Source organism: Salmo trutta, chromosome 15, assembly GCF_901001165.1.
Source record: "Salmo trutta chromosome 15, fSalTru1.1, whole genome shotgun sequence".
Classification (NCBI taxonomy): domain Eukaryota; kingdom Metazoa; phylum Chordata; class Actinopteri; order Salmoniformes; family Salmonidae; genus Salmo; species Salmo trutta.
The window spans coordinates 37,211,278-37,224,107 of NC_042971.1; the positions used below are offsets into that span (position 1 = coordinate 37,211,278).

General features: G+C 42.3%; 1 protein-coding gene across 2 annotated transcripts in view; it reads right to left on the bottom strand.

Annotated features, from left to right (window-relative positions):
* Window positions 1-276: 276 nt before the first annotated feature.
* The window catches only part of LOC115148921 (calmodulin regulator protein PCP4), a 28,161-nt gene continuing 15,607 nt past the window's right edge, over window positions 277-12,830 (bottom strand). The window contains exons 2-4 of one of the 2 annotated variants that reach the window (XM_029691237.1): window positions 4,612-4,660; window positions 2,584-2,622; window positions 277-1,411 (exon numbers count right to left, since the gene is read on the bottom strand). In XM_029691237.1, coding sequence (XP_029547097.1) covers window positions 1,272-1,411; window positions 2,584-2,622; window positions 4,612-4,660 — 228 coding nt within the window. In that variant the 3' untranslated portion in view covers window positions 277-1,271. The remainder of the gene's footprint in view (window positions 1,412-2,583; window positions 2,623-4,611; window positions 4,661-12,830) is intronic. The other variant, XM_029691238.1, reaches the window with a different exon arrangement.

The window sequence follows — 12,830 nt, forward strand, 5'->3', positions numbered from 1 at the left end:
TTTCTAAACTAAAACTCATAAAGAACTACCTAAGAAGCATTGGGCTCTCGGTCTGATATGTGCTTTTGAACACCGGAGTAAGCTCCACTTATTGCACCAGAAACAAACACTTAGCTTCCAAGGAAATTCATTTAAAGGTTTATGAATGTCTTTTGGATGGTTTCTGTCAAAATGATTTATTAAATAAATAAAGAAAATAGGCATCGATGACAGGCAAATGGGCTAGTGGGGACCATAAACAAACACAATGTCAACAAAATAACTTCTGACTCAATGTTTACCTCTTTAGGATATTTATTAAGTATTCTTTGAACGTGTCTCTACTGAAGGATGATGGTATTGTACAGTATATTCCACTCATTTGGGTTTGAACAACAAAAGGAAACAATGGGGATTCAATAGAAACACCCATTAAAAAACAATTAATGCCGAAACAAAGTCATACAAACATAAAATAAAAACACTTTCCATTGACGTTGAAGGGAAGAAAGGAAATCCACAATTGTCACGTAAATAATGGAACAAGCCCTAGATTTAGTTGGCAAGTTGAGACACCGGAGACATTGGAAAGCAAATTGTAGCCATTGATTCAATTCTAAATGCATCAGCCACTGGGCGCTGCGCTAACTGGGATGGATCAAACAAGACAAGCTGGAATGTCTGGAAACACTCCCCACAACAAGAGGGAAACACCCCTAATAACGGACCTACTAGGAAAAAAAATCTTTAGATTTATGATGCCACAGCTGAAATCTGACGATCAATCTTCACAATACATTTGGCTACATGTTCAGCCTGATAAAACCCTGGTTCCAGTTTCTTAATTGCTTTACGAGGAAACCTACTTATCAAGCAGCTTTTTATTGTTCAAATGGGTATATTGCAGCGTACATGACATGAGAGAGACATGAGAGGACTACTAAGGGTTTGGACAGCTACAGCAACTGGAAAATATAGAGTGTAGTAGTATTACAGTATCAATAAAAAACGAAAATAGCAAAATCATAGGAAAGATCAAGATATATCCAGAACTTAACCATCATTTATGGACACAGCAATCAATTAATAAGTTACTCATAATCATTTCAAAGATATCAGTGACCCCTTGATCCTTGAACCCTGACCCCTCCCTCCAGCCTTCCCTCTTCCCCTTTACCCCCCCTCAGTTGAGTCCATAATGGTGTGGTTTGATTGACATGCAAGACCAAACCCCCAACTGGTGCAGTCCCGGCCTATGGGAGACAGAGCTGCCCGGCTCTGTCCTTCCCACTCTAGGACTTTACTTCCTGCTTCTTCTTGCTCTGGAACTTCCGGAACTGTGATTGGATGGCCACAGCAGCCTTCTCCGTCTCCGGAGCCTTCATGTCGATGTCCGCAAAGTCCTCCTCAGGAGCAGCCTTCTTAGAGTCATCTGTAGCGAGGCAATAAAGACGGTGAGAGACTGGAAGAGAGAGTGGGACAGCATAGAAAACTGGGGAGTCGTACTGTATGTGACTCTACCACAGTTGGGGTAACTATTTCATCCCTCCATCATGAATGGAAAAGGTCACCTAAAAATGGGACAGTTTTCAATTCATGAATTGACTGAAAAACCTTCATTAACAGCTATAGAACGTTTCAAAGTTCATAGAAATTTGTTTAATTTGAATTCAATTCAATAGATTATGTTTAAAGAAGCAGCCTTTTTCGAGCGTATACAGAGGGCAGGGGGCTTTGCAACTTCAAAGACTTTAAATCAGGGGATAAACTGTGAAATATGAAGCAAGGCAAGCTTTTCTAATCTCCCATACATATACATGCTGTCATGTCCTCTCTTCATCCAGGAGGATTTCATTTTCTAACTCCCCTTTCATTAGTCATACATTGCTCCCTTTAATCTAGAAGACAAAAGACATTCACAGTAATACATCAGAATATATTTCTTTTTTTATTTACTTACAAATGTAAGGTTAAACGTTTCCTAATACATAGATAATCACAGCCAAAATGCCAGCAAAGACTAAATGAGTTCAGATCAGTGCCCATGCTAGATACTAAAGAGTGAACATTCTGTGAATATTAAGCCTTGGTTGATTGCTTAAATATGAGGAGTGAACATACAGAATTGGATGCGTGAAGTGACTGTGAATGACCAAAAAAGCAATACTGGGTCCAATTTCTGTGATGCAGGTTCAATTCCTAGGTCTCATTCCAACAGCATTGAGATGCGAAAGTGTACGTCAGTCTCCATTCACATGCATCTACTATGTGTATTGAATACAGAAAGATCCTTTCCTTTACAAGATGTCACACATGCCATATCCATTTTAGTTGTGAATGTACACTCTTAGAAAAAAAATTGCTATGTAGAACCTAAAAGGGTTCTTTGGCTGTCCCCAATTGGAGAACCCTTTGAAGTACCCTTTTTGGGTTCCATGTGGAACCCTTTCCACAGAGGATTTTACATGGAACCCAAAAGTGTTCAACCTGGAACCAAAAAGGGTTCTTCTATAGGGACAACCGAAGAACCCTTTCGGAACCCTTTTTTCCAAGAGTGTACTAATATATAAAATGTGCACACATACAGCAAAATGAACAACATACGTTTAGGTTTAGATGGATTTTCTTCACGACCTTGGCATCCTTTGAAGACAAAATGTTTTCAATGGAGAGGAATGTACATTTCATGATTGCAGAGCCCATACAATTACTCTCCAAGCTATCTTTCCTTGTGTAATGGAACAGTGTGGGGACATCCCATTTCACTGTGGGCCTAACCCATCTAAATTGATTGTCAGTGTCTATCGCCAGTGTCGCCAGTGTCGCCAGTGTGGGTGCATTGTTTTTTAATATCGTTTTTGGAGGAAAGGGATGTTTCTCATGTACATACCTTATGTTCTTCGTAAACAGACAGAGTGCCCCCCCGATACATATTGCACACTTCACAACAAGGTCACAGTCTTCCTAAACCATGAATTGAGACTTGAGGAGGTGCATGTGTGAATATCTAAATTCTCCCAAATTGATGATGTCTTCATTTCTGGGGGAGATGGTAAAAGGTCATGTTGGAGCTGGTGACTGTCTGATGTATGCTACTCAGGGACGCTGGGACAATGATTGATGAAGGTATAGTCTCAGAACATCTAGGTGAGAGCACTCAGTAGCCTATGGAGGGGTATTAAAATAGCTAGAATCCAAACTACATGAAATCCCCACTACCAAGTATATAGTTTACCAAATTTGTCTAGAATAAAGCATAGTCAATATAGTACTGAAAATAGTCAGCCTTAAAATAACTATAGGACTGAATGTGAGATTGTGGTAATAGATCATTCACTCATGTTACTAGAGCAGGCATGGGATGCAATTGTCAGTCTTTACATTATTATAGGTCCCTATGGTACATGTATTCTATCAACTTAAAGTTAGGCAATAAAATATGACCAGACTGGACCAATACAAGTTGCTTAGGTTACTAACAAAAATAAAAAAGGTGAAAACAATCAAATGGAAATCGGCAAATGTCAAATAAACGTCATTCAATCAAATTCAATTGACAGGAGTATGGTATTTGTGTGGCTTTTACCTTTGGATTAAACTGAATGACAATGCAACTCATCATCCAACCAGTTGAGGCTAAAATCCATATGAACACCAGGTCTCACTCTTTATACTGTCATCAGTGGCTCCAGAAGGATGGAGAGGAGGCTCACGGCCACACTGTTATGCTGAAGGAAGGATCAACTTAATGTGCAGAATGGCCAAATGAACCCTTTTAAAAGTGATTGGCTATCATTAACCTGCCGGCTTCATTGTGTCTTAGGATGAGATTCCAGGGATGGGGGGAAGGACATAGTATATGTTACATCAATTTATTATATTGTGTATTGTTTAAAAACTTAATAGGATCAATTGTTGGCTCTGTCGATACATATAGACTACAGGAAGTAGGAGGTTCCTAGTGTACAATATGACTATCAAATACCAAAGTCAGGGAAAAATATATTTAAAAAACTGTCTTGTGGAATCGTCAATTATTTGATCCAGAATCTATTTGAAGTAGGACTTTTAATTAAATGTATCCTGCAGTCACATTCACTTTACGTGAATGACTGAATTCTACACTTAATATCATTTATAGATATCAAAGGATCCTCCAAAGTATTGCAAGCCTAAGTTTGACGTCTCTAACTCTGAGGATTTGAATGTCATTATCATGACAACAATGCCATGCCCCAGTATGGAAAGTAGGTCTTTCTGTGAATTTCAGGCATGAATGTACCCAAGGTAGATTGTCTTTATTTCTATAATGGCATATTTTCTTTCATAAAAAAAAACACAAAAGAGAGTTAGTCAAGACAAATGATCTGTTGAGTTATGAGACATCTCTGATTCTCTGTTTTTGCTGTTTTTGGACATTCTGCTCTCCATGAGTAGAACTGCAGACTGTGGACTCTCACTCAATGTGTTCTATGACTCTCAAGCAATGTGGTCACATGAACCAACATGGATGGCGTTTTTGGAATTTCACAAGATGATTTTTAAAAGCAGGATATTAGTTAGTTACAGCAGGCCTACGTGATGTATGTTGTGTATTTTGTAATATTTTTCCTGTATAAATCCTGTACACACCTTGTCCAGCAGGTTTGCTGTTTCCACTCATGGCTCTGGATCCTTGTCTCTGCAAAGGAAGAGATAGAGAGGGATCAATATTCCAATATTCAATACTTTACATATGGGGCAAAACTTAGAGGTAGACCAGTAGCCAGAAGGTCTCGGGCCGTTTATGTACATACATGTGTACATGTGTGAACTTCTGCTGAGACTTCTGCTCCGTGGAGGAAGCCCACACTCCCCATCCTGTACATCACTACCTGAGTTATTAATACAGTGCTTTCAATAAATTTAAACACAGCAGGTGAGCTTTGATGCCAGGTAGGCGGCTGAGGAGGGAAATCACAACAAAAAAATGGCAGTGTCCTCAGTTCTCCTATGGAAGGGGAACTAATTTCAAATCTTTGCCATCTGTCTCACTGTTAGTGTGGACAAAATCCCAAGGATTCACTGAGGTGATGGGATGGCATCCTTGTTAGGTCTCATCTGTCTGTGTTATACTCTGTCACATGGGGTGAGGTTGATACTGGGGTTCACCAGAGGTTACTAACACCCTCCCTTACTCTCTCCATCTAATTTTCTCTCCCCCTCACTCCATCTCTACCTTTCTTTTCCTCTTCCCCACCTTCTTCTTCTCTCTTCCTCTCTCCCTGCACCCTGCAGCTCTTAACAAACAATGCCTGAGCAGATAGGGGCCATGGCTCCGGACCCAGAGAGAGAAAGAAAGAGAGAAAGAGAGCGAGAGCGAGAGAGAGAGAAAGGAGCAGAGGGATGGGAAGCTAATCCAAGTTCAAAGGAATATAACACTCCTCCATATCAGGCCACATTAGAGCCATGAAATGAACTTCTACAGCCCAGACCAGCACTTCAGCGCAGTGCCACACATAAGATACTACACATTGCAGTCTATCCTCTATGTAGGGAAACACTGTCAAGGAGTACCGTAGGCAACACTAGGTAGGAACATAGGGATCCACTGAACAGGTATACAAACAAGACAACGGACAAGATATCCTATAGGACAACACCTCCAAAGACTGCCACGCAAGATACTGTAATACAGGCAACTACAGTGAAACAACAACACACATACACAGACAAGATCAAAAGTTTACATTATGAGTTGGTATTTCCCAACTGGAAAGGAGAGGATACCTTTATTGCTTTTCCACTGGTGCTGCTGTGATAAAGTAGAGAAGCTCAGCACATATAGAGTGGTTACAGAGGTTAATGAAGAAACAGTCATCGCTATTTAATCTGCTCTAATCTTTGTGTTGTTGATCGCTGTCATTGGTGACCCTGTAATTGTTTAATGGTTGTTTTCTCTTTAATGACACGCAACCAACGGCCAAGAGATGTGAAAGGGAACAGCTGTGATGAAAACCATCAACATGAAGGATGGTTTCTCCTAGTCTTCATCAGTTTGAGCTAAATCCCTGATTTAGGGTCGCATCAGCTCTGTGAACGCACCCCCAGTCTCTCTACACACTCCTCCCTCTCTCACTTCTCTTCCTCCTCCTCCCTCTGTGATCCTTCTCTCTGCCTGGATATGGTTAGAGCTTACATAACCGGGCTGGTCATAACGTTCAGGAAGATTACTCTGAACACACTGGCACATTTTCCACATTACTCCACTTTGCTCTTTTTTCTCTCCAATGAGTCTTTTATCTCGCCCTTTTTCAGCTCTATCTTTGTTTTACAGCGCCTAATAAAATTTGCCCCCAAAAAATAATACATTTGCATGAGGCTTTAGAAACCATGAGTGAATTCCAAATGAGACTTTTGTCACGGCCGCCTGATTCTCACGTTCCCTCTCTACTCTCACTTCTGCTTGGCTCCTTGATGCTTATCGTTCCCGCACTCGCTCATGCCAGTTTAGCAGCTATTGCCAAAGTCCTGCCAGCAACATCATCAACAAACCATTCAAAACATTATTATGTATTATATATTATACACAATTATGGGTCACATGCTCAGTGTGGTGTGGCGGCTTTCCACACTGAACATTTCATTAGGCGCAACAAAGTGTGGGCCGTTGTCTGTGCTGAGTGTCAGATGAAGTGATGAAGCTGTATCAGTCTGTTAATTAAAAGGGTTACACATGGAGCACAGTCCCTATCTGAGACACTTTACTAGAATACTGTAGAGGATTGAGCGGGCACAACAATAACATCCTCACACGCCCTCTGCCTATCTCTCTCTCTCAAGCATGCAGAGGAGCAACATTTGAGGGTAAAGGATCTTGATAAGCATGACAACGTGGTCCGTTAGGCTCTTTTGCTTTTGTTTCTTTGTTGTAACTCTGTGGGTTGGCATCATTAGTCCACCAATAGAGTAGCATGTGGATACAGACTGAACTTGCCGTGTAAGCAGAAAGCATCTTCCATAAAAGAGAAGATAAAGCAGTGGATCATGAATATTTGGTAAATGATGTCGATGCTTCAGGGTTTGGGGAGATGTGAACTGCCTTAGTTGTCTTTTTGGGTGAAACTAATGCAAAATAACAGTTTTTGCATTTTATAGCCAAGATAAAAATACCCACACAAAAGAATTTGTGACTGGCAAGAGTCCCACCACAATACATGGAGACATTGACATGATCTGCACAAACAGAGTTATTAGCATTTTGTCTCGTGAAAGAAGGCTTGAATTAATATGTATGTCTGAATGAATGAGGGACACAATGTGCACTGCCAGTTTGGCACTGAGGAGAGACCAGCAGATTTGTCACGCACCTGCAACCCTGTCTCTGGAAGACCTCAGCATCCACACACGCACGCACATACACACTCACACAAATGCTCTCTAACTCTCTCTTCCACTTCCTGAAAATCCCCTATCTTTGCAGTGGATTGTGAGCAGGGACCTTCTTCAGAACCTACTGCTTTATTTCAGATTATATACACTACCGTTCAAAAGTTTAGGGTCACTTAGAAATGTCCATGTTTTTGAAAGAAAAACACATTTTTTGTCCATTAAAATAACATAAAATTGATCAGAAAGTGTTTACATTGTTAATGTTGTAAATTACTTTTGTAGCTGGAAACGGCTGATTTTTTATGGAATATCTACAGTACATAGGCGTACAGAGGACCATTATCAGCAACCATCACTCCTGTGTTCCAATGGTATGTTGAGTTAGCTAATCCAAGATTATCATTTAAAAGGCTAATTGATCATTAGAAAACCCTTTTGTAATTATGTTAGCACAGCTGAAAACTGTTGTATTTCAATTTATGCTCAGCCGTGCCTCGCAAGTGCTACACCAACTGATCTATTTTGTTATCAAAGCTCAAGTTTTGAAATATAATATGGTCTGAGAAGAACAATATTGGCAGGCCAGGCATATGCTGTGATAATGTATTAGGTGTACTGCACAAACCTCATTCCTACAGAACTGTTTTTATTAGGTTAAAACATTTTAAGTCATGTTTAAAAATAAATCTGAGTGGTAGATGCCGGCTTGCTTTTGACCGTGAAAGTGATCTTGACTCTGAAAAGGTTGGTGACCACTGGTGTAGATAAAGGTGAGGAGACAGGTTTCAGAAGGATTTTTAAGCCTTGATACAATTGAGAAATGGATTGTGTATGTGTGCCATTCAGAGGGTGAATGGGCAAGACAAAGGTTTTAAGTGCCTTTGAATGGGTTATGGTAGTAGATGCCAGGTGCACTGGTTTGTGTAAAGAACTGCAACACTGCTGGGTTTTTCACGCTCAACAGTTTCCCGTGGGTATCAAGAATGGTCCACCACCCTCCACTTCATTTCTGATTGTGTAACTAATATCCCAAACTAGAGATGGGGGTAATGTGTACTGTCTCCTAGCAGCCTTCAGTCCAGGAAGTCTGCACTACAGTGTGTCCTGCTTCAGCTCAGCATAGTTCAGCCTGGTTGGGCCCATGGACAGCGCAGCTTACACAACAGCCATGTAAAACACTACATTAAGTTGGCCACTGAGAGAAGCCAAAACAGATGGCTCCCAATGAAGGAATACTTGTTTGGTTCGGCCCGCGAGTGAGCAAGAGAGTGGGTGTGTGTGTGCGCATGTGTGGGTGTGTGAGTTTGTGTGCTCGTGAATCCAACTCATGCCAGACCTAAATAAAACCTGAAACTCAGATGTGTGAGGGTATGTACAAATCTTTATACTTAGTGGCGTGTGAACGGGTATGTGTGTGCGCCAGTGTGTGTCTGTTGCACGCTGACATGCCTCGGTTCCATCACACCTCATCCCAATACATCTGAGCCTCTCCTCCACTCCTTTCCTCCCCTCCCTCTCCCATCTGCTCTCCTCTTCTTCGCTCTCCTCCTCTCCTCTACTGGGCTTAATTTCATTAACCCACAGACCTATCATGAAGGATGACCTTGTCTCCATCTCATCTCATCTTTACTGATAGAGATGTTCCTGACACAAGAGAGCCTAGGACACACAAAGAGTAATGAATGAATGGTGCTGTGGTGAAAAGCATAGGAACACAGCAATGAGAGACAGATTAACAAAGTTTTTACACAACCTAACTTTTGCACACTCAAATTCCATTCCAAAACGCTATATATAATTTTTCAGAAATGTTGGTAAATTAGCTTTTATTGTTTAAAGAAATTATGAAAAAGATTGGTGCTTTTTCTAATCATGGCCTGGGGTTGTTCAACGACAGACATGTACTTATTTAAAAACTTGATTTCATTTTAGAGAGACAGTTAATCCTGTTTTCTTTGCACACACAGAAAGAATGATGTTTTATTGTCACATACACTGGATAGGTGCAGTGAAATGTGTTATTTTACAGGGTCAGCCATAGTAGTACAGCACCTCTGGAGGGAATTAGGGTTAAGTGCCTTGCTCAAAAGCACATTAACAGATTTTATTCCACCTTGGGTATTCAAACCAGCAACCTTTCGGTTACTGGAACAACACTAACTAGGCTACCTGCCACCCCCTGCTATAGCGCTTAGCAAAAAAACGAAAACATTTTCATACACATCTAAAAGCTACAAATTCAAAATATGACAACAGTAATATTTTACACACACACGAAGGAACCCACATTTATTTGATGAGTTTATTTCCAAAACGCTATAATCACCAATTTCACACACACACACACACACACACACACACACACACACACACACACACACACACACACACACACACACACACACACACACACACACACACACACCAACAAAAGAAACGTCCCTTTTAAAGGACCCTGTCTTTCAAAGATAACCCAAATAACTTCACAGATCTTCATTGTAAAGGGTTTAAACACTGTTTCCCATGCTTGAACCAATGAACCATAAACAATTAATGAACATGCACCTGTGGAACGGTCATTAAGACACTAACAGCTTACAGACGGTAGGCAATTAAGGTTACAGTTATGAAAACATAGGACACTAAAGAGGCCTTTCTACTGACTCTGAAAAACATCAAAAGAAAGATGCCCAGGGTCCCTGCTCATCTGCGTGAATGTGCCTTAGGCATGCTGCAAGGAGGCATGAGGACTGCAGATGTGGCCAGGGCAATAAATTGCAATGTCCGTACTGTGAGACACCTGAGACAGCGCTACAGGGAGACAGGACGGACAGCTGATCGTCCTCGCAGTGGCAGACCACGTGTAACAACACCTGCACAGGATCGGTATATCCGAACATCACACCTGAGGGACAGGTACAGGATGGCAACAACAGCTGCCCAAGTTACACCAGGAATGCACAATCCCTCCATCAGTGCTCAGACTGTCTGCAATAGGCTGAGAGAGGCTGGACTGAGGGCTTGTAGGCCTGTTGTAAAGCAGGTCTTCACCAGACATCACCAGCAACGATGTCGCCTATGGGCAGAAACCCACCGCTGCTGGACCAGACAGGACTGGCAAAAAGTGCCCTTCTCTGACGAGTCGCAGTTTTGTCTCAACATGGGTGATGGTCGGATTCGCATTTATCGTCGAAGGAATGAGTGTTACACCGAGGCCTGTACTCTGGAGCAGGATCGATTTGGAGGTGGAGGGTCCGTCATGGTCTGGGGCGGTGTGTCACAGCATCATCGGACTGAGCTTGTAGTCATTGCAGGCAATCTCAACGCTGTGCTTTACAGGGAAGACATCCTCCTCCCTCATGTGGTACCCTTCCTGCAGGCTCATCCTGACATGACCCTCCAGCATGACAATGCCACCAGCCATACTGTTTGTTCTGTGCGTGATTTCCTGCAAGACGGGAATGTCAGTGTTCTGCCATGGCCAGCGAAGAGCCCGGATCTCAATCCCATTGAGCACGTCTGGGACCTGTTGGATCGGAGGGTGAGGGCTAGGGCCATTCCCCCAGAAATGTCCGGGAACTTGCAGGTGCCTTGGTGGAAGAGTGGGGTAACATCTCACAGCAAGAACTGGCAAATCTGCAGCTGGTGGCCACACCAGATACTGACTGTTACTTTTGATTTTGACCCCGCCTTTGTTCAGGAACACATTATTCCATTTCTGTTAGTCACATGTCTGTGGAACTTGTTCAGTTTATGTCTCAGTTGTTGAATCTTGTTATGTTCATACAACTATTTACACATGTTAAGTTTGCTGAAAATAAACGCAGTTGACAGTGAGAGGACGTTTCTTTTTTGCTGGGTTTATATACACACTTTTAGAACCACATATACAGTACCAAGCTCATGCTTATGCAACAGGCACCACTTTTTAGAGGCTAAACGTTCACAAAAACTTCATATGTAGATACAGTAAAACATGTAAATCTCTACCTATTTATCTTTCTTTTAACATTTATTTAAGAGCTTATATCCAAAACGCTATATCTACCATTTTTTCACACATATATCTGGGTCTGGGTCAGAGATTAAGAGATTGCATCGGCCCCTGACCTCAGTGGCTGGGTCTGTCTGTGGTGAACGCCTGTGGTTGCTGGTCACTCTCCCCGACCATGTAGTGCCGACAGTCATTCAGGAGCATCATGGTGATACATTGAGACATCTGTCACAACATTATGTCAGACTCACACTGAACACGCCAACTTGCCATTCATCATTAAACACTGCACGCAGGCAAAGGCATAAAATACACAAACATAAACACAAGCAAAAACAAAAACAGATTCTCATGTTGGGCCACCAAGCAGCACAGCCATTTCCAGAGATGCCACTGATTAGGAGTAGGAGATTTGAGAAAGAGGAACAACAACAGCAGTCATGGTCCACTCAGTCTATTACATAGTGTTTCACTGAGACGCAGGCCATAATATGGCCAGTTAAACTGAGTGGGCACAGTTACTGCAGGAACTGCAGAGATAACGAGTCCATGGTGTTCATTCAGTTCAGTTCAGTCAGTTCCCATTTGAGACAGGCATCATGGGCACAGCTTGGACTGAGGCACTGAGGAGCTGCTTGTCACGTCATGCTCCCAGTCCCATATGTCAAAGCCGGAGAGGAAGCTTAACTAATGAGATGAGGGTGATGATAATAATGATTATGTTTCCAGCACATAAGGCTGGTTTTTCCTAACATGGTTGAGTCATAAGGTATAGTGAGCACACAGCTCGGAGCTTTGGGAGGTGTTGGTAGATAACACAGAGCTGTGATTCCTTCTTACGCTCTCTCTCTCACACACACACACACACACACACACACACACACACACACACACACACACACACACACACACACACACACACACACACACACACACACACACACACACACACACACACACACACACACACACACACACACACACACACACAAAATACGTAAGCAAGCATAAGACCATGCCATCCTCTGTCCCTTCCACAGGAGGTAAATTGCTGACGGGTGAGTCGGTGAATCCCCAGGGCATGCCCAGCCCAGCCTGGTCCTATACTCGCATGCAGAGCTTGGCACGCACCACAGCGCAGTGCGTTTAACCTGGTGCCACCCAGAGGTCTGCACTCAGCACTCCACAGCCCTTCAGCTTGACTCTTCAACCTGTCTGTCTACCTGGCAAAGCCACCCAAAGTCACGCCAAACCGCTTCCTCTCACTGTACACCTTAACCCCTTACTAGGGGTAGATGGGAGCTGGGTTACTGTATATGAGCCAAACCGCATTGCCTCAAGCTCACATTGATGGTCTGGATATATGGTATAGAGCTGCCTTTATTGCATAGCTAGTACGTAACCTTAACAACGATGTGTTGTTGTGAAATGAAATATCATCAGTAGGCAGATAGAGACATTCCCTTTCTGCTGTTAGTTAATATAT